Source organism: Engraulis encrasicolus, chromosome 2 (assembly GCF_034702125.1).
Source record: "Engraulis encrasicolus isolate BLACKSEA-1 chromosome 2, IST_EnEncr_1.0, whole genome shotgun sequence".
NCBI classification, from domain to species: domain Eukaryota; kingdom Metazoa; phylum Chordata; class Actinopteri; order Clupeiformes; family Engraulidae; genus Engraulis; species Engraulis encrasicolus.
In genome coordinates this window covers 46,659,722-46,682,914 of record NC_085858.1, presented here as the reverse complement: position 1 = coordinate 46,682,914, position 23,193 = coordinate 46,659,722, and the positions used below count along the sequence as shown (strand labels likewise).

At 44.9% G+C, this 23,193-nt stretch overlaps 2 protein-coding genes across 3 annotated transcripts in view; both read left to right on the top strand.

The window, feature by feature from the left end:
• Positions 1-10,844, top strand: part of zmp:0000000896 (caspase recruitment domain-containing protein 10) — a 49,792-nt gene extending 38,948 nt beyond the window's left edge. The window contains exons 10-24 of one of the 2 annotated variants that reach the window (XM_063216310.1): positions 213-311; positions 419-455; positions 555-592; positions 703-791; positions 1,694-1,740; positions 1,864-1,996; positions 2,922-3,093; positions 3,679-3,802; positions 4,901-5,147; positions 5,852-5,918; positions 6,286-6,385; positions 7,121-7,279; positions 9,353-9,456; positions 9,587-9,702; positions 10,039-10,844. In XM_063216310.1, coding sequence (XP_063072380.1) covers positions 213-311; positions 419-455; positions 555-592; positions 703-791; positions 1,694-1,740; positions 1,864-1,996; positions 2,922-3,093; positions 3,679-3,802; positions 4,901-5,147; positions 5,852-5,918; positions 6,286-6,385; positions 7,121-7,279; positions 9,353-9,456; positions 9,587-9,702; positions 10,039-10,243 — 1,737 coding nt within the window. In that variant the 3' untranslated portion in view covers positions 10,244-10,844. Of the gene's footprint in view, positions 1-212; positions 312-418; positions 456-551; positions 593-702; positions 792-1,693; positions 1,741-1,863; positions 1,997-2,921; positions 3,094-3,678; positions 3,803-4,900; positions 5,148-5,851; positions 5,919-6,285; positions 6,386-7,120; positions 7,280-9,352; positions 9,457-9,586; positions 9,703-10,038 lie in introns of both variants that reach the window. The other variant, XM_063216305.1, reaches the window with a different exon arrangement.
• A 708-nt stretch (positions 10,845-11,552) lies between these two features.
• Positions 11,553-23,193, top strand: part of LOC134439788 (trinucleotide repeat-containing gene 6B protein-like) — a 39,317-nt gene continuing 27,676 nt past the window's right edge. The window contains exons 1-8 of the mRNA XM_063189698.1: positions 11,553-11,838; positions 13,498-13,585; positions 13,701-13,722; positions 14,125-14,335; positions 15,109-15,296; positions 15,716-18,708; positions 19,727-20,018; positions 22,308-22,475. Of these exons, the coding sequence (XP_063045768.1) occupies positions 13,529-13,585; positions 13,701-13,722; positions 14,125-14,335; positions 15,109-15,296; positions 15,716-18,708; positions 19,727-20,018; positions 22,308-22,475 (3,931 nt within the window). The 5' untranslated portion in view covers positions 11,553-11,838; positions 13,498-13,528. The remainder of the gene's footprint in view (positions 11,839-13,497; positions 13,586-13,700; positions 13,723-14,124; positions 14,336-15,108; positions 15,297-15,715; positions 18,709-19,726; positions 20,019-22,307; positions 22,476-23,193) is intronic.

Here is a 23,193-nt window from a genome sequence, read left to right as displayed (position 1 = left end):
TTGTCCATTTGTTGTGTTTGTATGTACTTGTTGGCATTACACAGGCATAATTGTCAAATCATCATTGACAATTGATAATTACAGAATACACTTCATTTGTATGTTTTGTTCTGTGTCATTAGTAGATGTACAAAACCAGTCACAAATACCAAATCAGTCACACTGTCTGAAATCAATGTCTTGGTTCCTTTTCTTTCTTTCTTTATCCCTAGTCTCACCTGTCGTTGTTTAGTGAAGAGCAATGCTTTGATCCTTGCTGTTCTCTGAGCCTAAGCACCCTCTCTGGCAGCACACATCAGTTACTCTGCAAGGTATCTTTTTTATAAAATTTGATTTAAACATTATAAACATAATTTTAGTGCTTGTGTTTATCTGTGTGTATTTATGGTGCATCTCTATGTGATGTTTTGTCTCACAGTCCCCCTCTGGTGGTCAACACAGTGAAAAATCAGAAGGTGAGCTGACCAATCGTCATGTCAAATGTTGTACAATAAAGTGTTTTCACTTGCTGTTTGGCCATATTCTCTAAACTTGCCTACTTACACATACAGCAGGTTCCAGATTCAATTCCGAGGAGAATCTCTTGAGTCCTGTGAGTGTTTTTTTTTCATCTTCACAAACCAATAAACCACATCAGTATAATGATACAACAGTATTTTACTTATTTGTGTATTTGTTTTATTTGTTTCATTTATCATACAGCTCAGAGACAGTGAGAAAGAAATCAACAGGCTATCAACCTTCCCCTTCCCTCCCCATGTCAACTCCATTAATCGGAGAGTCACTACTGAGTAAGTATACCATGATTAAATAAATTACAGAAAATAGACATCCGTGTGGCACCAGAATCTTTTTCATTTGTACTAAGTATACCATACCTTTTCAGACAGTATAGAACAAAAGCGTTTTCCATGCATAGACTGTTTTGTGGTGCAGCACCACAGAAAAAAAATTGAGGACCACAAATTGATTAAAGGGACACTGTGCAGGAAATGGTCAAAAAAGGTACTGCAACTATGCTGCTCATTGAAACTGGGCTGCCTGTCGCCAAATTAGATATTTTCATGAAAGTTTACAAAGTAAACAAATATTTTCTAGTATGGCTCAAGTACAGTCATTTTTGCAGCTGAAAATGGCTACTTCTGGAAATTCAAAATGGCGGACCATGGAAAAGATTCCCCTTTTCATGTATGAAAAGTGCAATTTTTCCAGTCATAATGTCTACTACTAGAATTTGATGGTGGTGGTAAGTATTCATGAAAAAGGTAACATTTGTGAATGGGTAACATGAAGTCTGGAAATAAACAACTAAAAATCTTACACAGTGTACCTTTAACAGCCACACATGCATGACAATGGGAGTACACGCATTATACCTGCACTGGCCCAGTGGGTTTTTTTCCCCCCGTAGTACCACACCATATGCTGCTTGGTCTGTTTATGGGAAACACTGAACTTTAACATGGGTAATTAGAATTTTCAGACAATAGTTGAATAGAATAGAAATGTATCAGTTTACTCACCAAAACCTCGGTGTGGTAGCTCATCAGGTCGGAGATATGGCAGCTGACATGCTAACGGTCTCTCATAACATCCAGATTATGCCATGATAATGTTATGCCATGACCAATCTGTGTTTAGGTTTGTTGTTAGTGTGGTCATGGCTTCACATGACAACTCTGTGTCTCTGCAGGTTTGACCTGGACTCTTGGGGCAGTGATGAGACTGAGAATATGTCAGGTGAGCAGTCTTTTTCTCCCTGTTATTAGTAGACTTTGTACATTATCAATAATATCGCATACATTGCAATTATGAATGTTCTTCGTAACGTCTGGTTCATCTTTTTTTCCTGTCACCTGGCAGAATCTGTAGACAGTGAGGCGAGTAGCCCGTCCCTGTGGGACTCCTGGACGTCTCTGCAGTCCCATCTGTTTCCCCCTGACCTGATCAGCCTGCCTCCAACCACCCCCAGCAAGCCAGCTCCATCATCACCCGAGTAAGAAACGTGCATTTACCGCCATTGACATTACACTTGGCTGTTGCTTTTTCACAAATATCCAAAGCGATTTACAGTAATTTAAGGCACAGGGTATTGGTTACAGGCCCTGGAGCAACATGGGGTTAGGTGCCTTGCTCAAGGGCACTTCAGCCATGGGTGAAGGTCCTGGTAAGGACGGGATTTGAACCTGCACGCCTCTGATTTAAAGGCCAGTGCTCTAACCATTGACCCATGACCACCGCCAAGACTTTGACTGAACTGAACCCCTTTGCGCAGAGTCTGATGTCATACTGATGCTGTTATGATGTAGTTGAGTGTTTTCAACAAAGAGTGAATTGGCCCGTTGACGGGCCATCTGCAGTAAGAGGCTACAGAAGTAGTGGCCATGTGAGAGGCCTGTGGAAAAGTGTCTTCAAAGACTGTATGTTTGTAACACTATTTTACAATATCCCAAATGGTTAGAGTGTGTTTGAATGTTTGTAACACTATTTTACAATATCCCAAATGGTTAGAGTATGTTTGAATGTTTGTAACACTATTTTACAATATCCCAAATGGTTAGAGTATGTTTGTATGTTTGTAACACTATTTTACAAATTTTACAATATCCCAAATGGTTAGAGTGTGTTTGAATGTTTGTAACACTATTTTACAATATCTCAAATGGTTAGAGTATGTTTGTATGTTTGTAACACTATTTTACAATATCCCAAATGGTTAGAGTATGTTTGTATGCTTGTAACAATATTTTACAATATCCCAAAATGGTTAAGTCTTAATCCTTCATATTCACAACTGTAAGAACATCATAGAACTAATGGCTTCGTCAGATATGTCTGTGTATTGCATTTAAATTGTTTATGTGTATAATAAATTTTGGTGAGTTTAATTCATTGCATCCCCTTCTCCCCCTGCCCCACAGGCCTGACAGTATCCCGTCATCGCCCGTCACACCCACGTCCCCCAGCACCTTCAGTCTGGCTGATGACATCACCATCGTCGGGGGCAACAACACGGGCATATTTGTAAAGAGAGTCAAGCCCGGCTCCACTGCTGACCACTGTGGCCTCAAGGAAGGCAGTGAGCTATTGGAGGTGAACAAAACTGAATACTATTGCAGACACACAGATGTCTCTTTTCCACTGCCGTTTTTCTGGTAGGCCTACAGCTCGACAAAGCGTGACTCGGCTGCCACTTTTTGCTCTTCGATTGGGCACGACACAGCTCACAGTATACTGTAACAATGCATTAAGAGCCCAGTGAAATATTGAACTAGTAAAGTACTAGCAGAGCAGTTGAAATGAGGGACAATTCAGCATACTTACACACATACGCCTGCATATACTAAAAGACCTAGTTATTGGAAATGCAATGCAACACAAAATGATCAAATATCATTTTTTTTGCCCCTGCCGTGGCCTAACGGTAGGGCACTGGGTTACAACTCGGTTCCGGCCCGGGTCATTTGCCGATCTGTCTCTTGTCTCTCTCTCCCCGCTCATTTCCTGTCTCTACACTGTCCTGTCAAAAATAAAAAAGGCAAAAAAGCCCTAAACACCATGATGCAAAAAAGTATCAGTTTTTTTATTTTAATTTGATGTATTTTTAATTTAATTTTACTTTATTGATTTACTGTATATACCGTGTTACTGACTCTCTTGCCCCCATGTCTTCCCCAGCTGCAACAGGTTCTGTCAGGGGATGATGGGGTCATGCTCTCCCAGTGCACAGGGGAGGTGGCACATTTCTCCCTGCGGTGGTGGACAGAGCCCTCCTCTCTCAAGCACACATACAACCCAGAAGGTAAAGTCTAACCAGTGCATGTGCAATGTAATGCACACACATCTCCCTGGAGAGCAGTGGTCTTCCTCAATGTATGGAGGGAAATTATAGGTTGGGTGGAATGAAAAATAAGAACTTCTATACGCAGGTCTTCTGTGACTATGTTTCTTTTGACTCTTATTCATATTTTTATTTGATGTTGACATTTCAGTTTAACTTAAAGTAATTGCTTTTTTTTAACTTACATTTACATTACAAACATGAAAATTGGTTACTTTTATGCCCTTTGTTACAGAGAAGAACAGTGTATATGTATGATTAATTACTGTACTATGTAAACACTAATATCTTTATAATAATTATCTTTATATATAACTTTAAAGGGACACTGTGTGAGATTTTTAGTTGTTTATTTCCAGAATTCACGCTGCCCATTCACTAATGTTACCTTTTTCATGAATACTTACCACAACCATCAAATTCTAAGTATTCATTATGACTGGAAAAATTGCACTTTTCATACATAAAAATTGGGATCTTCTCCATGGTCCGCCATTTTGAATTTCCAAAAATAGCCACTATTAACTGCAAAAATAACTCTACTTGGACCATACTAGGAAATATTTGTTCATTACTCAGTAAACTTTCATGTAACGATCAAATTTGGCAATAGGCAGCCCAGTTTCAATGAGCAGCATAGTTGCAGTACCTTTTTTGACCATTTCCTGCACAGTGTCCCTTTAAAGGTGCACTGTAAAAAATTGTGGCCAGAGTAGGTATTGCAACTATTTAGCTCATTGAAACGGTGCTGTCAACTGCCAAATTTGATCTTTTCATGAATATTTATGAAGTAATAATCTAATATTTACTAGTATTACCAAAGTACAGTAAGTTTTGCAGTTAAACTGTCTATTTCTGGAAATTCAAAATGGTGGACATGGAGAAGACCCTCCTTTTCATGTATGAAAAGTGCAATTTTTCCCAGTCATAATGAATATTTAAAATAATTTGATGAATTCATGAAAAGGGTAACGTTTGTGAATGGGCGGCATGAATTCTGGATACAAACTTCCAAAAATATTACACAGTTCACCTTAAATCACTATCTGGTTATCTCAGGTTACTCCAAGCTGTGTGAGCAGATGTCATGCCCCTCCTTCACTGGGCCGGACTCCTTCTATGTGCGCGTCAACCTGGACATGAACTCCAACTGTGACCCTCCCTGCCTGGGCGTCAGCTGCAACGACATCCTGCACGTCACAGACACGCGCTACAAGGGGAAGTACCAGTGGCGCTGCTGCCGTGTGGACCCACGCACAGCCAAGGCCATGCAGGTCGGGGCCGGGGCCATACCCAATTACAACAGGTAGGGATAGCATTATACAGCTATTTACTGGCACCTGTTTCACCCAATTACAACAGGTAGGGATAGCGTTATACAGCAGACATTGCTATTTACTGGCGCCTGTCATATAGGATTACAACAGGTAGGGATGACGTATAGACATTTCTGTAGCACTTCACAATAACCTTCCGCTAATGTTAACAAAGGGTAAGGTATTATTATGTCGCCCCAGAAATTGGGGTTATTGTGAAGTGTTACCGACATTTCTATTTACAGGCACCTGCCATACCCAATTACAACAGGTAGGGATAGCATATACAGTAGACATTGCTATTTACTGGCACCTGTCATATAGAATTGCAACAGGTAAGGATGACAACATAGGTTGTGCCATTAGACGTTTGGGAGCATTGATCAGTGATGTGGACCGTTATCATTTCTTTTCACGACAACATTATTTTATTCATTCCAAGTACTAGTGTTCAATTTCAATGTATTACTGTTAATAACATTTGTTTGCATTAGTAGTAGTCCCTCTTAGTGGATACTGCACATCTTTGATATCTTGGTTGTGTCTCATGGGGTTTTAGTTTACATACGAGGAAGTAGTTGATAGTGCCTGAAATTTAAACTAAAATGTTATTTATTGAGAAGCGCATATCCAGTATGTGCTAGCACGACAAACCATTTACTTGTACTCACATGTCATCCATTTGGACTTTCAGGGCTCAACAGCTGTTACTTGTGAAGTTGCGTACATTGACCAAAGGACAGAAGAACATAAGGCGGAAGGTACCGTTGACTTTGTTTTACGAGACCACATTAATTTGTAATTCATTTTTGGTATGGATCCTCGGATGCCCTGGAGCGCTTCGATGGGAGGAGTGAGCTTAGCTCTGGTTTGGAATGAGTGGACGAATCAGTGACAGTTGATGTTCATGACATATGTTGTTACTGTATGTGCCCAAGTGCTTTCACTTATTGGCCGGCCGTCTGGTGGACGACTAAACCCTCCCCAGAGAACCGTAATCAGACCATTCGTGAATTAGGAAGTAATTCAAAATTGGTTTTATCTAAAAAACATGACTGGCTGCCAATTTGTAGTTCTGATCTAAGACGGTTCTTCCTGCCTCTCTCTCTTCCGTTTTCCTCCATGTAGTTCGGCAGAAGGAGTTCAGAGGAAGTGCGACTGGTCAAGGCCGTCTCTCCAAACCTGCGCACCACCTCCACCTCTCAGGTCCTCTACACACTCAGCAAACGTAAGCATCTCAACAAGCAACTAGAGATGCACTCAGAGAGAGCAGATCTCCGCCAAGGAAGCGGTTTGATAGAACATTTGACTATGTCGCACCCTATTTTCATTTTAAGTCTTTCTGCCTTCTTTTTGGAGTTAGAAACTGGAATGTTTCGCCCTGTCCCGCAATTCAATTTGTGGTCACTGGGGGCGTCTAGATTCTTAAGCTAGCAATGGTGACGGCTCTTTAAAAAGGTTCTGGTTCTGGTTCGTGATCTTGATCACCACCAGAATTGAATCACTTGTTCCTTGGGTCATTTCCAACAATCCAAATCCGTGCATCAGTTTTTGAGTTATCCTGCTGACATACAGACAGACAAACAAACAAACAAACAAACAAACAGACTGACAGACAAACCAATGCGAAAAACATAACCTCCTTGGCGAAATAGTATATATATTATACAGTCATGATGCCATTTATACGACCTATGACCATGCAAGAATTAATACATTTTGAATCACAACTGCACTTTTACTAAAATGATATGGTGTGTCAATATGGAGTTAAAGATAATAATACCCTCACTGTTTAATGTGTCTTTGTATAATTATGGTGATCGCAATCTTTTGATTTGTTGGTAAGCTTATATCTACTATCTACACAAATAATATTGTGTGTGTGTGTGTGTGTGTGTGTGTGTGTGTGTGTGTGTGTGTGTGTGTGTGTGTGTGTGTGTGTGTGTGTGTGTTATGACAGGCCATGAGGATAATCTGATTCCGTACAGCATGGTGCAGCCGATACAGGTTCAGTCCAAGCGGCCTGTGATCTTCACGCCCTCACTTCTCTCCCATGGAGTTATTGAACGGCTACTTCAGCCTGCTCGCTCTGGCCTTGACTTCAACACCTGCCATCCAGGTATGCAAGTGCAGGGAGAGACCATAATAGTGCGTTCATGTGGTCTCGTAATTATCGTAAATACCAAACGCCGACATTCGAAGCACACATGAACGCCACCGCTTCTGGTATTTACCACTGGACAACTCGTAGAAAATTTTAAGAAACGAGTTTACGAGATGATGACGCACACAACAGCTGGCTCTACTCTCACCATGGCAACCGCTAAGTTGAAATACTCAAAAACCGGCATTCAGTATTTTTAGACAGTCATGGTAAATGACAGTGTCAGAAAATATACAGCATTTTTACCTTTGACTTCCTAATTAATTTGCTTGCTGTAGCTGATGAACAACAGTCTATAATCGTTTTAGTAAAAAGTCTCACTCTGGTTCGCCATCTTTAATTTGTAAACAACATCAAAAAAGCACATGAACGCAACGCACTTGTAAATACCACTTCGCAACTAGGTAATATCTACTTCGGAAGACCACATGAATGCACTATAAGTATCCACAAGAGTACGATATGCTGGCCTAGCTAGGCATTAGAATGTTTTGTTTTTTAAATCTTTCAATTGTGGGCGTGGCCAAACTCAAGGAGACTACATCCAATACATATAAACGGCCATCCGGGTACTTTGTTCTTGAGTGTGCCCCTTTTTGGGGGAAAACAAATCGAATGTCTCATTAACTTACATGGAATGTCGGCTAGCCTAAATTAACACCGTCCATGCTTCAGCCACGGCTGTTTGGCTATATTATTTGAGCAGTCGGCAACACAACACGTTTTCGGCATGTTGAGCGTGAACAACGCTTGTCTACAGGTCCTTGTCTTTCGTGTGTTCTTACCCAACACCACCCATTGACTTGCTTTGGCTTATCCCCCAATGTTTTCCCCCAAAAAGGGGCGTAACGCAAATGGCACACGTCACGCCGTTTATACGTTACTCAGACGTGTTTCGGCCTGAAGCTGAAACAAGTCTGTGTAACCTCATGGTGCATTACACTTTGTAGATAAGAGAATAAACAAAATAACTCTATGTAATGTTTGAATACAGTACACCTCTCTTGAGTCCTAAAGGGGATACAAAACATGGCAGACGGTCATCAATTGTGAAGAATCTTTGCCGATTACTGACTTTATTTCTAGTAGAAATGGTAACAAAATGTTCACAATCTGTAGTTGCAGTGACGTTGTGTATCAGAGCTTGAGGCTAAACTATGTAGGGAGACCTCTGTGAACTTGAGGTGTATACTACTGCAGGGGTTACCAAACTTTATCATGGCAAGCCCCCCCATATACCAGTAGATTCCAACCAAGGCCCCCCTGACATGAGCTTTCTGTGCACCCGTTTTCAGAACTCAATGAATTTGGTGCATTCCTAAACCCATTCAAGTAAGTAGCCCAATACAAATATAAAAACAGTGTAAAGAAGAAAATGATTCCACTGGGATTGTTTATCTTATTTTGGTCTATTTTGGCTACTTGAGTTATTCAATTTATTAAATTATTCATTTTATATCACTATATTTTTTCTGCCAACTTGCAGCGGCCCCCCTGGCATACCTTCTCCAACCCCCCCCCCCAGGGGTCCCCGGCCCCCACTTTGAAAACCCACTGTACTACTGTACATGTAGGGACCAGGGACATTGACAGCTTTGATCGGGCTCGGAACATTGTCATCTGAAAGGCCTCCCCACCTAATAACATGTAATGTAATGAGCCTGGAGCAACTGACCCCTTTGACCTGCCCCCACCGAATGCCTTCAGTTTCCCGTTGCTGACAAATGCCAATGCAGTGTTTCTCAAATGAATTCCAGCATGTATGTTTAGATATTGAGTTGAGGAGTACCATCACGACATCATGATGTCAAGGACAAGGACTTACCGAGATTTTTAACACAGACTTCTACGGGAGCTGTAGAGTGTTTGTGTAAAATTCTTGAAGAACTGGGGGAAAATCTTTACTCCTCAAACAAAGGGTTAACAGAGATATGCGCGTTATGACAAACAGTATGCAGCTCAAAAATGTTAACTTAACCACGTCTGTGCCGGAGTAATAAAACACTTTTTTTCTCCTTCACATCCTAGAGCCAATCCCCGGGTCAGAGAGACTCGACAAAAAGGTCTTCCTGCTTCAGTCTGAGCAAACTCTGGGAATACGACTGCAGTCTATACAGGACATCATTAGCCAGGTGAGATTTACAAGCCTCAGTCACACTCACAGACACAGGTCACACAGTGACAGCGGCATTATTTCTCATTCATCCATTCCTTACACCAGAATGCTGTGCTGATGACCTATGGTATGTGATTGTAATGTAGGACAGGCACTGTCTGCTGGAATTGGGGCTTGGGAGCGTGGAGGCCCTGCTGAGACAGGGTATTTATCCCATCGTCATCCACATCAAACCCAAGGACAAGAGGGGCCGCAAGTTCAAGTAGGGGCTCCCCGTCTTTCTGTCTATGAGCATACGATTTTAATTGAATTGTTGCAACGATTCTGAAATCATAAAAAAAAAAAAAACCCTACCTGGATGTTTTGACAGCCATATGCTATAGTACCTATAATAAACCTTTAAGAGTGTATTGTCACACCGGTGTGACGGAAATGTTCGGCCAGTGAAATTTCTATAGAATTCTGGGCGCCATACAATAGGCCTACAATTTGGAATTTTTACAATCTTGCATTGTTATGGAACACTTACTTTTTATAGAATGTTCAAAAACCCACACTCTTGACTCAAATTCAAAACGCTGTACTTCCCCAATTACAGGAAGCTACTTTGCGGGCGCAGTGAAGACGAGGTGATGGCGGTGTGCCACTCGGAGGAGCTGCAGCTGGAGACTTTGCCTGTGCTCTACCACACTCTACAGCCAGGGAGCTGGAGCTGCACCGAAGACCTCTTGGACACAATACGCAATGCCATCCACAACCTGCAGAGGGCAGTGGTGTGGGTCGAGCTGGACAGACTTGGATAGCTGTTCAAGAAATATAAATAAATTCATTCATGAAATGAAACAGAGCCAATTATAAAGCACTCATCTGTGATGGTGTTAACACTGGAGTGCCAATAGAATGGAAGCATGACAAGAGGTGCGCTAGGGAGTAACAGGTCATCAAAGGGGCATAACCACTCTCCAGGACTTGTTTTTGTGGTCTGGGACACATTTTGAGCCTATAGGCCCACAATTGTATTGTTGTTGTTTTTTTTATCAGTGATGGGCTGGCAAGAAATGACTGCCAGCTATAGGTTACTATTCCACTGTGTATACTGTACTGTAGGTTACTATTCCACTGTACTGTGCTATACGTCCACTGCACTGTATACTATTATTGTGTTACATAAAGCCAACCCCAGATATTTTGTGTACACTTTTGAAATAATTGGAGAATGACTGGGGGGCACACACAAGAAGACCCCCCCTTCCTCCTACTTTGGTCAAGCAAAGCCAGTAGCTGTGGCCCAGCCTATTGCAGAGCAGTTGTAGTGTCAACACATTTAATTAAGTTTGAACCGTCATCTGAATTGTAAAGTCTATTTTTGTGCCCAGGTGGCAGCCCACAATAAAAAGAAACTGTTGCCTATAATGATGATGGCGGTGTCATGGCCTTCTCCTTTTGTTTGCTTATTGCTGTCACAGTAATTAATTAGTCTACTGTAATGCATTACTTTTTGATGTAAGTAGGCCTAATGTAGGCTACGGCATTGCGGGGGGTGTAATGTACTAATAGCCTACTAATCACAAATTCAAGTAACTAAGTTACAATACTCTTTGCTGTAACTTGGATTTTAATGGTGTTCAGCGTCAGAAAGAAGCTATTCCTGAACCTGCTACTTTTTAGTCTGCATGCTGCCGACACACCTCTTGGATGGGAGGTGAAAGTCATGACTCATGAGCTTGATATTCCTATCAAAATCTCTGTTGATATACTGTAAATTGCTAGATTCATATTCAGTTATTTTAGCGATAGTAACTAAAGTAATGCAAAAGTAGTGTAATGGCTTACATTTTAAATAGGCTATAATAATATTGCAGTGTAAGGGATTATTTTGAAAAGACAGTAATATTATGTAATCAGTAGGCCTAATGCATTACTGTTTTTGAGTAACCTGCCCAACACTGGATATGACAGATAGCCTGTGCATGAGATCAGCGAATGTCAACACACACATTAAAAACTTATGGAAACTCCTGCCTACTGTGGGCGTCGGTCTAACACAACCAACATAGCCACCCATATGGCGCAATATATTAAGAAATTGTTTCAATTTGGTCACTGATGCTATAATTGACTTTTCGTCAGTGAAGTTATTGAACCAACTAACGTAACGCGAGAGATAAGCGATTTGCAAGCCTCCCCTCCCCAGCTATGCAACTCGAGTTAGCTATCTGACTGACTTACTTTAGCCCAGCCTCTACTGATGCCCGTTCGTCAACAACCCTGTTTCAAGCAAAATGGCCGATAGTAAGGGGAGTAGAAGCAACCACATCGTAGTAAGGAACACAAGATATCTTCATTCCCAGGTCGAAGGAAAATAGGAGTCTTTTTCTCTAGTTGAGCCGTCAACTAGGTAACTATAAACTGACAATCTGCATGCACTCTGTTATTTATCAAAAGAACTGGTTATCAACCTTGGATCGTCTGTATTAGATAGCTAGCTATCATTAGCTTGTTTATGCTATCGACAGCGTTTGGCTAGTAGCTCGCCTGGGTTAGCTGGAAACGTAACTTAGAAATCGAGCTACAGAGTTCTTTTACTCCTAGACTACATTTTACACTGGACATAACTGACTGATGTCGGCCTTGGTATAATTTCGCGTGTGAATCATTCGCACGCGTTTTTTTCTTCAGCAAAGTTGAGCATGTAATATGAGCTACCACAGGACTGGTCGAATGTGCATCTGTCGAAGAGCTAGCTGTTTGCTAACGCTTGCCAGCGTAGAACAAATACTTGGATTACCTGGACAAATGTTGCAACTTTCCCTTTCATGAAACATTAGTGATTTGCCCACATTCATAAACATCCGCCACGTCGACCGTCTTGTAGCTAGCTACGCATAAAATGTATCGCTCACTTATTCTTGTGATTCCCTCAGTATTTGCTAAACCAGCTAGCCAGTCAACTGCATACGTGAAGTTAGGTCCAATTCAAAACATTGTTGGATTGTCGTATTACACATTTATTACAATACATATTGATCATACTCCAGTGGTGCTGTTGTCAGGCATGTTTAGGGAAATCATCTGTATTTAATTTGCCTCAAAACTGAGCATGCAAAACGTGGAAAAGAAGCAGCGTTTTTGAAGTTACTTCGTAAAGTTGGAGGCGTAACGTCAACATTCGCACAAGCAGCACCGTAGCAGCAGATAGCTCCCTGTGTAGGCTGCTGTCGTATTTCGCAGCCCACTGTGTTTTCCGTAGTTTTGTCGGTGATGCTCCAAATATACAACGTGCTAACTTCAATCGGTTAATTTTTTTAAATTCAACATCAAACTATAATTTTTCTGCTTTAAAAAACCGTCTTAGAACGCGATGTTTTGTAGCATTTGTCCCACAAATTAGCTATTCGGTTAGCCGTCCGGCAAATCCCATAGTCAGCTAGCTTTGCAAACCTGGTACATGGCATTTCTGCACGTTGCGTTCTAGTATTTCTAATCACAGCTACATTCGTTGCAATATGCAAACAAGGCAATAATGTAAAGACGTTGCACATTGAAGCAATATTCAGATGATTTATTCATGTACTATCTATTACGTAAGCCTTTTGGTTTTACGATGATGTGTCTTGACAGTTTGGATTAATTTAGCTCAGTAGCCATTCACCTTTGAGCGGCTTAACTGTTCTTAGCCTACAAGTAGTGGGCTCCCTCACGACGTTAGGTTGCTGAACTTCACAGCATGTGTTAAATTCGCAGGTTTACAGTGTTGCAATGTGTTGATGCCTTGCAATCCAGACACACTACAGCATTCGACGTCAGTGTTTAATTCATCAGTGTCATTTTTACATTCATGCTCTGTAGTAAAACAAATAGGCCTCCCATCATAATCATGCCGTGCATGCAATTGAGGAAGACAACAATATCGGGGAACTTGCTTAGCCAACCTGTCATCTTGTCAATGCACCCACTGCAGTGTCACTATTAGTACCTCTTGATTAATATTGGGTGTATTGGAAGTAATTTCCAGTTATCCAGCAGTAACTCTATTCTGTGCTGTCTCTATTGGCAGAGAGGATTACCACGGAAGGGAATAGCGGTTCATGGAAGACAATAATATCAAGACAGAGGAAAATAAGATATGGGAAGGTTCCCAAAAGGTATCGCCTCTTTGTTTGCAAATTTATATTTGTGTGTTATTTGTGAATTTTTAAAATGATCCAGCAGGTGTCTGGTCTTGGTTTGAAGGTTAAATGTATATTATGTCTTTTGCAGGGCACGGAGCAGAATAATAAAGGTGAGTTCAACTGTAAAAGCTTCCAGAGCTGCTCGGATGAGGCTTACAAACCTCTGTTACCAATTTAAAGGAAATAAAAGGGTTTTAATACTGATGCTTAGTTACAATGGAGTTTTATGCTGCAGTGCTTCGAACCTGGGTGCCCCTGGGCATGCAAGCCCACATGCAGGGTCATGAAATTTCAACATGTCAAGGACATGGGAAGCAAAATGTGTATGCATGTGTTTAAGTCTATTTAAGATTCCAGAATTACTGGCCTATGGTTTTATTCTCTATATTTAATGGAATGCATTGCACCAGGCAGTAGCTGTATTTTTAGAGCAAAGGTGTAAGTACCCACTTGCATTGAACTCATTCATCACATTATTATTTTTTAACATGCATCATCACTTCTGCCATCAGAGTCAAGCCAGCCCACAGCCACAGAGACCACAAGCCTCGAGACCCACCCCAGTACCCCCACACCTCCACCCCCCGAGTCCCCCTGTCCTGCCCCCGGGGCACCCCCCGAGCCCCCCTGTCCTGCCCCCGGGGCTTCAGGTGGCCCCCCTCCGGGTGGGAACAATGCAAAGTGGGCAGCTGTGGCCAACGGACAGCCCCCCGCCACATCCAGGTGAGCTTAATGTTTGTTTTCATGCAGATGCCTCTTTGATGTTTGATCTGCCTTACGGGGCTCTAAATCAACTTTTTTCATCACCAGCCAAAATGGATAGTAGAGGTTAATCTTACTAGCGAACACAACACAAACCCACACTCTTTAATGGGTCAAAGTGGCTAGTAAGTTGTTTTTTTTCTACCAGCCAAACTGAAACTTTACCAGAATTTGTCCGGTTGGCTGGTTTTAATTTAAAGCCCTGCTACCCTATGTGTATGAAATGTAGCTGGGCAAATCCAATGCAGCCTTCTGCACCTGATGTGAAGATCTGAATAGAAACCCTGCCTGGCTGAAATCTTTGCTTGAGTTTTGGATCCTAACCACAGAACGGAGAAAGATGGCAAGACAAATTATTTGACAAATAGAAGCTTGTAGTTTGTTTACAGATCCGGCATGCTTATACTAAATGTAGATCCAGCCTTACATCATGCTTCAGATAGTATATTAAGTTTGGTCCAGGTAGACAAATACTGAGGCACTCAAGGTTACAATTTTTACTTTATTTATTTGGCCAGCATAGCGTTAGCGCCACGGCAGGGCCATCTTTTCCTCAATATAAAGGCTGTATGAAGTTGCTCTGCTCAGGGGTGCATTTCTCAAAAGAGAAGCTGTTAGCCTGTTATCAACTTTGGTAGTTGCCAATGGGGAAATGCATTGAAAACAACAAAGTAGCTACTGTAGCAAGCAACTTTGGTTTCGAGAAATTCACCCCTGCTCTGCTGTTTCTGCAGTCCGCCACAGCGCTACATGCCCCGCGAAGTGCCCCCACGATTCCGTTGCCAGCAGGACCACAAAGTGCTTCTGAAGAGGGGCCAGCCGCCACTTTCCTGCATGCTGCTCGGCGGAGGTAACGGCGGGGAAGGCACGCCCCCCCTCTCTTGCGGAGATGGCCCCGAGTCAAACACAGCTGGAGCCTCAGGTGGGATACCCGTGGATGGATGAAAGAACATTTAAGATAAAAGTGATACAAGACACGATACAAGTTGAAAGCTTACACCCAAGTGGTTTTCCTTTTTTGCCCCTTCCTAAAAAGATGGCATCAGATTGGTCTGTTATTCCAATGGCAGTTGGTATGCTCCTCCACTTACTGCATATGTGAATTTGTGGATGGCAAATGCATGTACAGGATGTCAACGCAAATTTAGAAGTGCCTGTCACTCCCTTAGTTTTTCAAGCTTCTGAAATTATTTTGTACACATTGCATTAGGGTTGCTATACTTTGTACTTTAAATCTGTGTTTATGCTTATTCTACCCTGTGTTTTTGGTTTATGACCTGCTAATGAAAAATGATGTTCACGTGTTCTTATGTGTGCATTCTCCCTTTGAATGTTTTCCAGACGCTGGCTCAGGCTCGGGCTCATCTCCCCCTCCCTTGTCCACCCCAGCAGCCACCACCCCCACGGCGGCTTCTGAACCTTCCAGTTATGCAAATCCAAACTCGGGGGAGGGCTCTGGCGACCAGCCCTGTTCTGTGGAGGCAGATGCGGACAAGGTGATCGCGGACCCCGCTACCGCCGCCGCTGCAACCACCAAGCCAGGAGAATGGCCCAGCGTTGTGGAGGCAGCCCTGAGCGTCACGCCAGAGACGGACAACCACCGAGCCCAGAGTGCCTCTTGCGGAGACGGGTGCCTGCAGCAGCCACAGCAGCAGCAGGACAACGAGAACGAGAAGGAGGAGATGGAGGAGCAGGAGAGACTGTTGCAGGAGGTGTTTGGAGGATCAGAGGCGGCTGTGGAGGGTGAAGGCGGCGAGCCTGGTAGCGGTGTACCCTCTACCTTGGCATCGTCACCTAGCGAATGCCCCCAATCCGCTGGGTCGACGATGTGGCTGTCCTCCTCTTCTCAGGCCGAAAACGCGGAATCCATTGAAGGTACAGCACAGTCACAGTCTCCCCCCGCCGCCACCCCCACCACAACTGTCGTCGTGTCCAAAGGCTCCCTCCCTCCTCCCCCTGAAAATCAAGAAAGTTTACTCGGCATCAGTAGTACCAGTGGTAGCAGCGGTGAGGTGTCTGGTGCCAACTCCAATCCAAATTGCAATTCCTCAGCCTGGCCTGCCTTGGCGCTGGATGAGACGAGAGAGAGGGCTACCGCCGCTGCCACTGCTGCAGCTGTCGTGGAGGCGAACGCGCCCTTATCTCCCTCGAGTCCAGTTTCCTCCACGTCAGACAATGCCCTCGCCGCTTCTCTTCCTCCTGCTCCTCCTCCAACCTCTCTGGCCAACCAGGAGCTCCAGGAACAGCTCTCTGCGGATGGTGGCGGCGAGCGTCTGCTCTCTCCGTGGGATAATCAGGGGTCAGAGGCGAAAACGGGACCAAATACAGGGGCAGCGGGAGTGGGAGTGTTGGGCAATGATGGTGACGACATGGACTCCAGGATTCCAGGGGGCGCCGTGGAGAACCTCTCCACCACCGCCTCATCATTTTCTGCCAGGTCTTCGGCTTCATCATCTTCCTCCTCCTCCTCCTCTTCTTCAGCTGCCGCCTCTTGGAAAAGTTCGCCGCAGCAGCAGCCGACTATTGCTCTTCCTCTCATCCCCTCGTCCAACAACCCCAGCAACACCGGTGCCTCCAGGGCTGACTCGTGGGGCATGGGGATGGGAGGTGTGGGGAGCAGCGGCAGCAGCGGTGGTGGAGGTGGTGTTTGGGGCTCCACCAATGAAAAGGGAGGACTGGGACAGGGACAGGGACAGGAGCAGGCGAGTGAAGGCTGGGGTGCAGTGCTGGGCGGTGCCGGCGAGGGCAGCTATAGTGGTGGTATGACCCACGGGGTCTCTCAGGGAGGAGGTTGGGACATGGAGGTCGGTGGTGTGGGTGTGGGTGGTGACGCTGGCGCTGACACGGACGCGCTGGCGTCCGCTGGACACCACTGCAGCTCAGCCGGCGACAGCGTCACAGCAGGAGCAGGGGGAGGCGCCGGGGACGGCAGCGGCAACAATAGCTGCGGCGGCAGCGTCATCAGCGGAGGCGGCGAGGACGGCAGCCTGTCACAGGACTCGCACAGCTCGCTCACCGATGCCAGCGCCGTCACCAGCGGCGACGCCGCAGCAGCAGACAAAGCAGAGGATAATCAGAAAGGGGACAGGGAAGCATCAGCGGGGGTGTTTACAGGTCAAGAGGAAAGCAGCAGCAGCAGCAGTGGCGGGGGGGGAGAGGACTCGTCTGCATCCGTGTCCGGCGACACTCTGCAGCACCAAGACCACGACCAGGCCCAGGGCACCGCCTCCGAATCCGGGCCCCAGACACCCGGCAGCGGTGGTACCGCAGGCCCAACCGCGGCCATACAGAACATGCTCGGCCGGGGAGACCTGGATCCCAGGGTGCTGTGCAACACGGGCTGGGGCCAGACCCAGATCAGGCAGAACGTGGCCTGGGACCTGGAAGCGGAGGAGGCGGCGGCAGGCGGGAACCGAGGGAACCGCTCGTCATTTCGTGCTGCTGCCAGCAGGCCTTCTGGATACCCTGGCGGCGCCGGCGGTACCGATCCGGACCCCGTAAACGCTTCGCAGCGGTTTGGCATGGGGCACATGAAAGACCAGGGCTGGCACGACGTTAACCCTTCGCGAGGAGGGCCTCCGCCACCGCAGGACTCCCCGGCTCAGAAGACTGCGATGGAAGGAGTTCACCACCAGGGACGAATGACCAGGGACTTCAGCGGCAGAGGAGATGGTGGCGGTTACGGTGGTGGGATGGAGAGCCAGGGAAAAGGATGGGGGAGCAAAGACGATTCCGACTGGGGGGGAGAGGCTAAAAGGGACGAGCGTGACGGAGGAGCTGGGGAGTGGGGCACCTTTGGAGAACAGGGTAGCAGCAGCAGCAGCGGCGGTGCGAAAGGAAGCAGTGGCTGGGGAGACGCGGCACAGGAAGAGAAAGGGACCGGCGGCTGGAAGGAGCTGTCCATGGGCACCGGGGACTGGCGGCAGAACCAGCCTGGCGGCAACGGCGGCGGCAGCTCCTGGAAGGACAGTAAGGGAAGCGGAGGAGGAGACGAGGGATCGTGGTCCAACTGGGACGAAGGAAGGCCAAAGAAGAGTTGGGGATCAGGCGGCGGTGGTGGTGGTGGTGGTGGTGGTGATGTCAAGCCTTATCAAGGCTGGGGCGCGAAGCCCATGACGACCAACCAGCCACCAGTCGCGATGAAAGGCCCAAATCAGCAGCAACAATCACAGGCTCCTCAGCCCCCGCAGCAGCAGCAGCTTCGCTCGGACCCGAGGGCCATGCAGCAGGAAGGCAGGGGGAGAGCCGGAGGAACCGGGCCCCCTGCCGCCCCGCACCATAACCAGAACCAAAGCTCCGGCAGCAGCGGCTGGACATCCGGGCCCATCCCCCAGGTGATTTCTAATTGCCGTTTAAGAATTTCGTTATTCCTTCCTCCTTTTTTGCTTGCTGTGCCTTTTTATTTTATTTTTGTAACTCTGTTTTTTTTTTTATTTTGAATGTAGAAGAAAGTTAACCGCATCAAGTAATCCAACACCACACTACCCAACCCATCCGCACTAGGGTGCATCAAACGCCCCAACGTCTGAAAATCCTGCTCTGCTTTTGCAAAATTGTTCCTTTGTGTTAACATAACGCCCGTGTAAAAACCTTGCGGTTTTGGTTAATGTTGAAGGGTGGCACAATATGCTTGACATTTTGAATGGCAGTGGCTGGACTATTTTAGCTAAATCCTTGAAAAGTGTGTTTTTACACTATTTTGGTCAAAACTAGTAAAGAGAATCATTTGGAAGAATGCTCTAGTTCCCTTTCCACTTTCCTAGGTTTGAAATTCCCTGCGCTTGTTTTTTAGAGCCTTCCTTTAGCAAGGCTTTAGGCCCCATTTGCTAATATTTTAGCCATGTTTGAACACCCATGTATCCATTATTTGGTGATTTTTTTGGGGGGGTTTGATGTCCTGGGGAAGGGGAAAGGCAACTTGAGTGTTCTTCCAAATGACTGCCCTTACTGTTTTTGATCAAAACACATAATTTGTCTCAAAATACATAACATAATTTGTCTCAAAATACACTTTGCACAGATATGGCTAAAAATGACCATTCACTGCCATTCAAAATTTCAAGCCTATTGTGCCACTCTTTAACATAAATCAAATTTGCTAGAAATTTACAAGGGAGTTATGATAGTGCAAAGGAACAATACTGCAAGAGCAGAGTGGGATATTGCAAAGTTTTCATTATCGAGGGGCGTTTGATGCACCCTAATACGCACGCCCCCACCGCTTGTGTCTTTTGTTTTTATTTCATTTGCAATGTTTTAGTACTTTATAACTTTTGTGAAGCACATTGAACTGCATCTGTGTATGAAATGCGCTATACAAATATAAAATTGTTTTGCCTTCCCATCCTCTAGGTGGCGCCCGCCAGTGAGCCCAGCGGCTGGGAGGAGCCCTCGCCGCAGTCCATCAGCCGCAAGATGGAGATCGACGACGGCACGTCGGCCTGGGGGGACCCCACCTGCTACAACACCAAGAGCGTCAACCTGTGGGACAAGAACAGCAACCAGGGGGGGCAGGGCCAGGGGGGCGGGGGGCAGCCGCCGCCGCCGAAGCCCATGCAGCCCCCTCCGCCATCGCAGCAGCCGGCCATGGGCAGGCCGCCCGGACCACCACCACCCATGAACCGCGACCCAAACATGGGCAAAGGTACTGTATGAACATTTCTAATATTGAAAATTAGGGCTCGGAAGTTTTTTCATCACCAGCCAAAGTGGCTAGTAGATGTTAATATTACTAGCCAAACACACACACTAGGGGTGGGCGATATGGCAAAAATGTTGTATCACGATTTTTTAACATGAAATCACGATTTCGATATTTTATCACGATCTTCCATCCAAAAAAATAAAAACAACAAAAAAAACCTTCATATACTTGCAATTTGTAATTTGCAGTCAATAAAATGTTAACACACTGATGATACTCTCATAAAGTGTACAATTGGAATACAATGATGTAAAGAATAAAGTGAAGACAACAACACAAGTGAGAAAACGTCACTCTGATACTGATAATAAACATCTTCAGTGCAAGACGATTTATACGATTTGTCCACTTTGGCAGATTCGAGACGATATTTTACTCAATATCGCGATTCACGATATAATATCGTCATATCGCCCACCCCTAACACACACACTAATCAGTCCCTCCAGGATTTTGCACTGGGATTTTGTGATTTTTGCGGTCAAAATGTCTGATTTTGTGGCGGCATTTTCTCATTTTTTGCAAAGATTTTGCGGCATTTTCTCATTTTTTGCAAAGATTTTGCACCCCTTTCTGGGTTTTTTTGGTAACTGAAAACCACAATCAGTCTAAGCAGGCTTAAGACAAAAGAGAGAGAGATTCAGAAACACACTTCCTATATAGGCCTAATAGAATAATAAAATATTGACAATAATAAAATAGGCCTATTGTCAAAAACTGCCAGAGCGTCTTATAAGCCAGTGCGTCCAATGTGTAAAAAAAATCATGGCCGCGACACTCATAAATCTCTGTCGATATTTTAGAACGACTTCGGGGGAAAACGGGACTGCGCGTTATGAAAAAATACTTGTGGGTATAGCCTACCAGCTAATGAAGAGCGTCGCGGGGTACAGTAGCCAGGCTGTATGCAAGCGTTACAATGTCACCTGTTGGAAGACGCGTCTCTCTCTCTCTCTCTCTCTCTCTCTCGTGCTCGTATTGCAAGCTGTTGCATATTATTTGCTTGATGCAAAGTTGTGATGGCATACACACTCTCGTTGACATGGTTGTGTGCATGGTTGCATGGATTCGTAAGACTTTATTGCAATAACACAGTGAAAGCGTGGAAGGGCAGTTCACTTCCTATCTCGGTGTCCTTGACTGAAACAAGTTGCAAAACTCCACACTTCCGAATCCTTTGCGATCGGCACAGTGATTGTTATCAGAAGGCTTGTGCCTACGCATAGACATAGACCCTTAAATTACAAACATTAGCGAACATTGAAAAAAGATCAGACAACGACCGTCGGGTAGCATGCTCATGAAAGCGACAGGGGAGAGTGGAGAAGTTGCGCAAAAATGTAACGTAAGATATTTGCTACTGTGCGACAGCACCGCCACTATTTCATGACTGCATACACTTCTTCGTCATGGATAAATGGGCAACAATACTTTTTCCAGCCAGTATTGTACTGAAAAGTAGGCTACTGCTGTTAAAAAAAAGGTCACGGGTGTGCAGCACCGACGCCTGCGTGTATGTGTGAGGGAGGGGAGGAGAGAGACGCGGAGCAGCTGAGATGAGGGTCGCGACTTGCGAAATAGCAGGCAATTCTTTTTCAATGTTTCAGTGACATATTAACAAAAATGCTTCCTATTGGTTTTCGTCTCCGGTGGTATTGTAGTCACATTTTTATTTTTTTTGACGAAAATATAAATCAATAAACTCCACCGAATGTTGAAGGGGACAAAGGGGAACATTTGCGGGGAAAAATGCGGCTTTACAGGAATTACGTGGCATCGTGAAATTATGCGGAATATCATTGAATTTGCATGAATCCACGCGATCGCTGAATCGCGAAAAACTGGAGGGACTGACTAATGAGTGAAAGTGGCAAGTTAGTTGGTCTTTTTTACCAGCAAATCTGAAAAGTCATCAGCATTTGACCAGTTGGCTGGTGTTAATTTAGAGCCCTACTCACAATGTTAGAAACACAATGCACAGTGCACATGCATATAGAAAGGTGGCAAAGGTGCAGACAGGGAAAAATTGGTATTATGTAAAACACATACGCATATAGCATGTGAATTCCAAAATTAATCGTTAACCAAATTGCTTTACAAGCAATATGTGGCTTGCTTCTACAGTAGGAATTTTGCTTTTTATTATATCACTTCATTATTACAGTTATAGTTTTTGCCATTAGATTTTTCATATGAAACTGATGGTCTCGTCTCTGTCGCTACCTGTAGCACCTTCCATGTGGGGAGTGGGCAGGGGTCCACCCGACCACTCTGTGGATAACGGCACCTCCGCCTGGGGCAAAGGCCCAGAGGCCTCCAGCAGCTGGGGAGAACCAGACGACCCCGGCAAAGGGGGAGGAGGCTGGGGAGGACGCTCCCCCAATCCAATAAAATCTGGTGAGTTTGTATGTTTCCAATACATGGGTTTTTGTTTATAAACATGGTGTTGTGAGGAGGGGCAAGACACTGGCGCTAAGTTTTTGACTGGCAGCGGTTTCCAACTATCAGAGGTTGAGTTGTGCACAGCCAGGGTTGCGCAGCCAGGGGAAAGCAAAAAAAGAAAACCTGTGTATAGACTGAGTGATTATTCTCATCATAGATGTATCCTCACGGTAGGGACACATAGGAGGCGAAACGAGCGAGGCGAAGAGAGGCGAAATTCAGTGACAGCTCAACCGTCATCAGGTCGTTGCGGCGAATCAAATGGAATGGGACGGTTGTATTGTTGATTTGATTGGGCCGCCGTAGGCGATTTCCCTCCTCATTTGCATAACATTAAACTTTGTTTAATGGTTTCGCTTTGCTTCGCTCCTGTTCGCTTGCTTTCGCTTGCCTTTTCCTCTGTCATAGGAATGAATGGCGAAGTTCGCTTCGCTTGGCCAAATTTGCGTCGATGTGTCCCTACCGTCAGTGTTTGTTTTAACATTCCCTGTGATGTGAACCTGAACCAGAATAGGTTGGGAACATAGGTGCTGGAAAGGGGGATGCAGTGGTGCATTTGCATCCCCACTTTTGGGTTCCATAAATGAGGCTTTCTCAACTTTTACAGGAGACAAATGAGTGGAGTGCAGCAACAGTAACATTGTTAAGAAATAAAGAATGAAGAAGAAAAAAT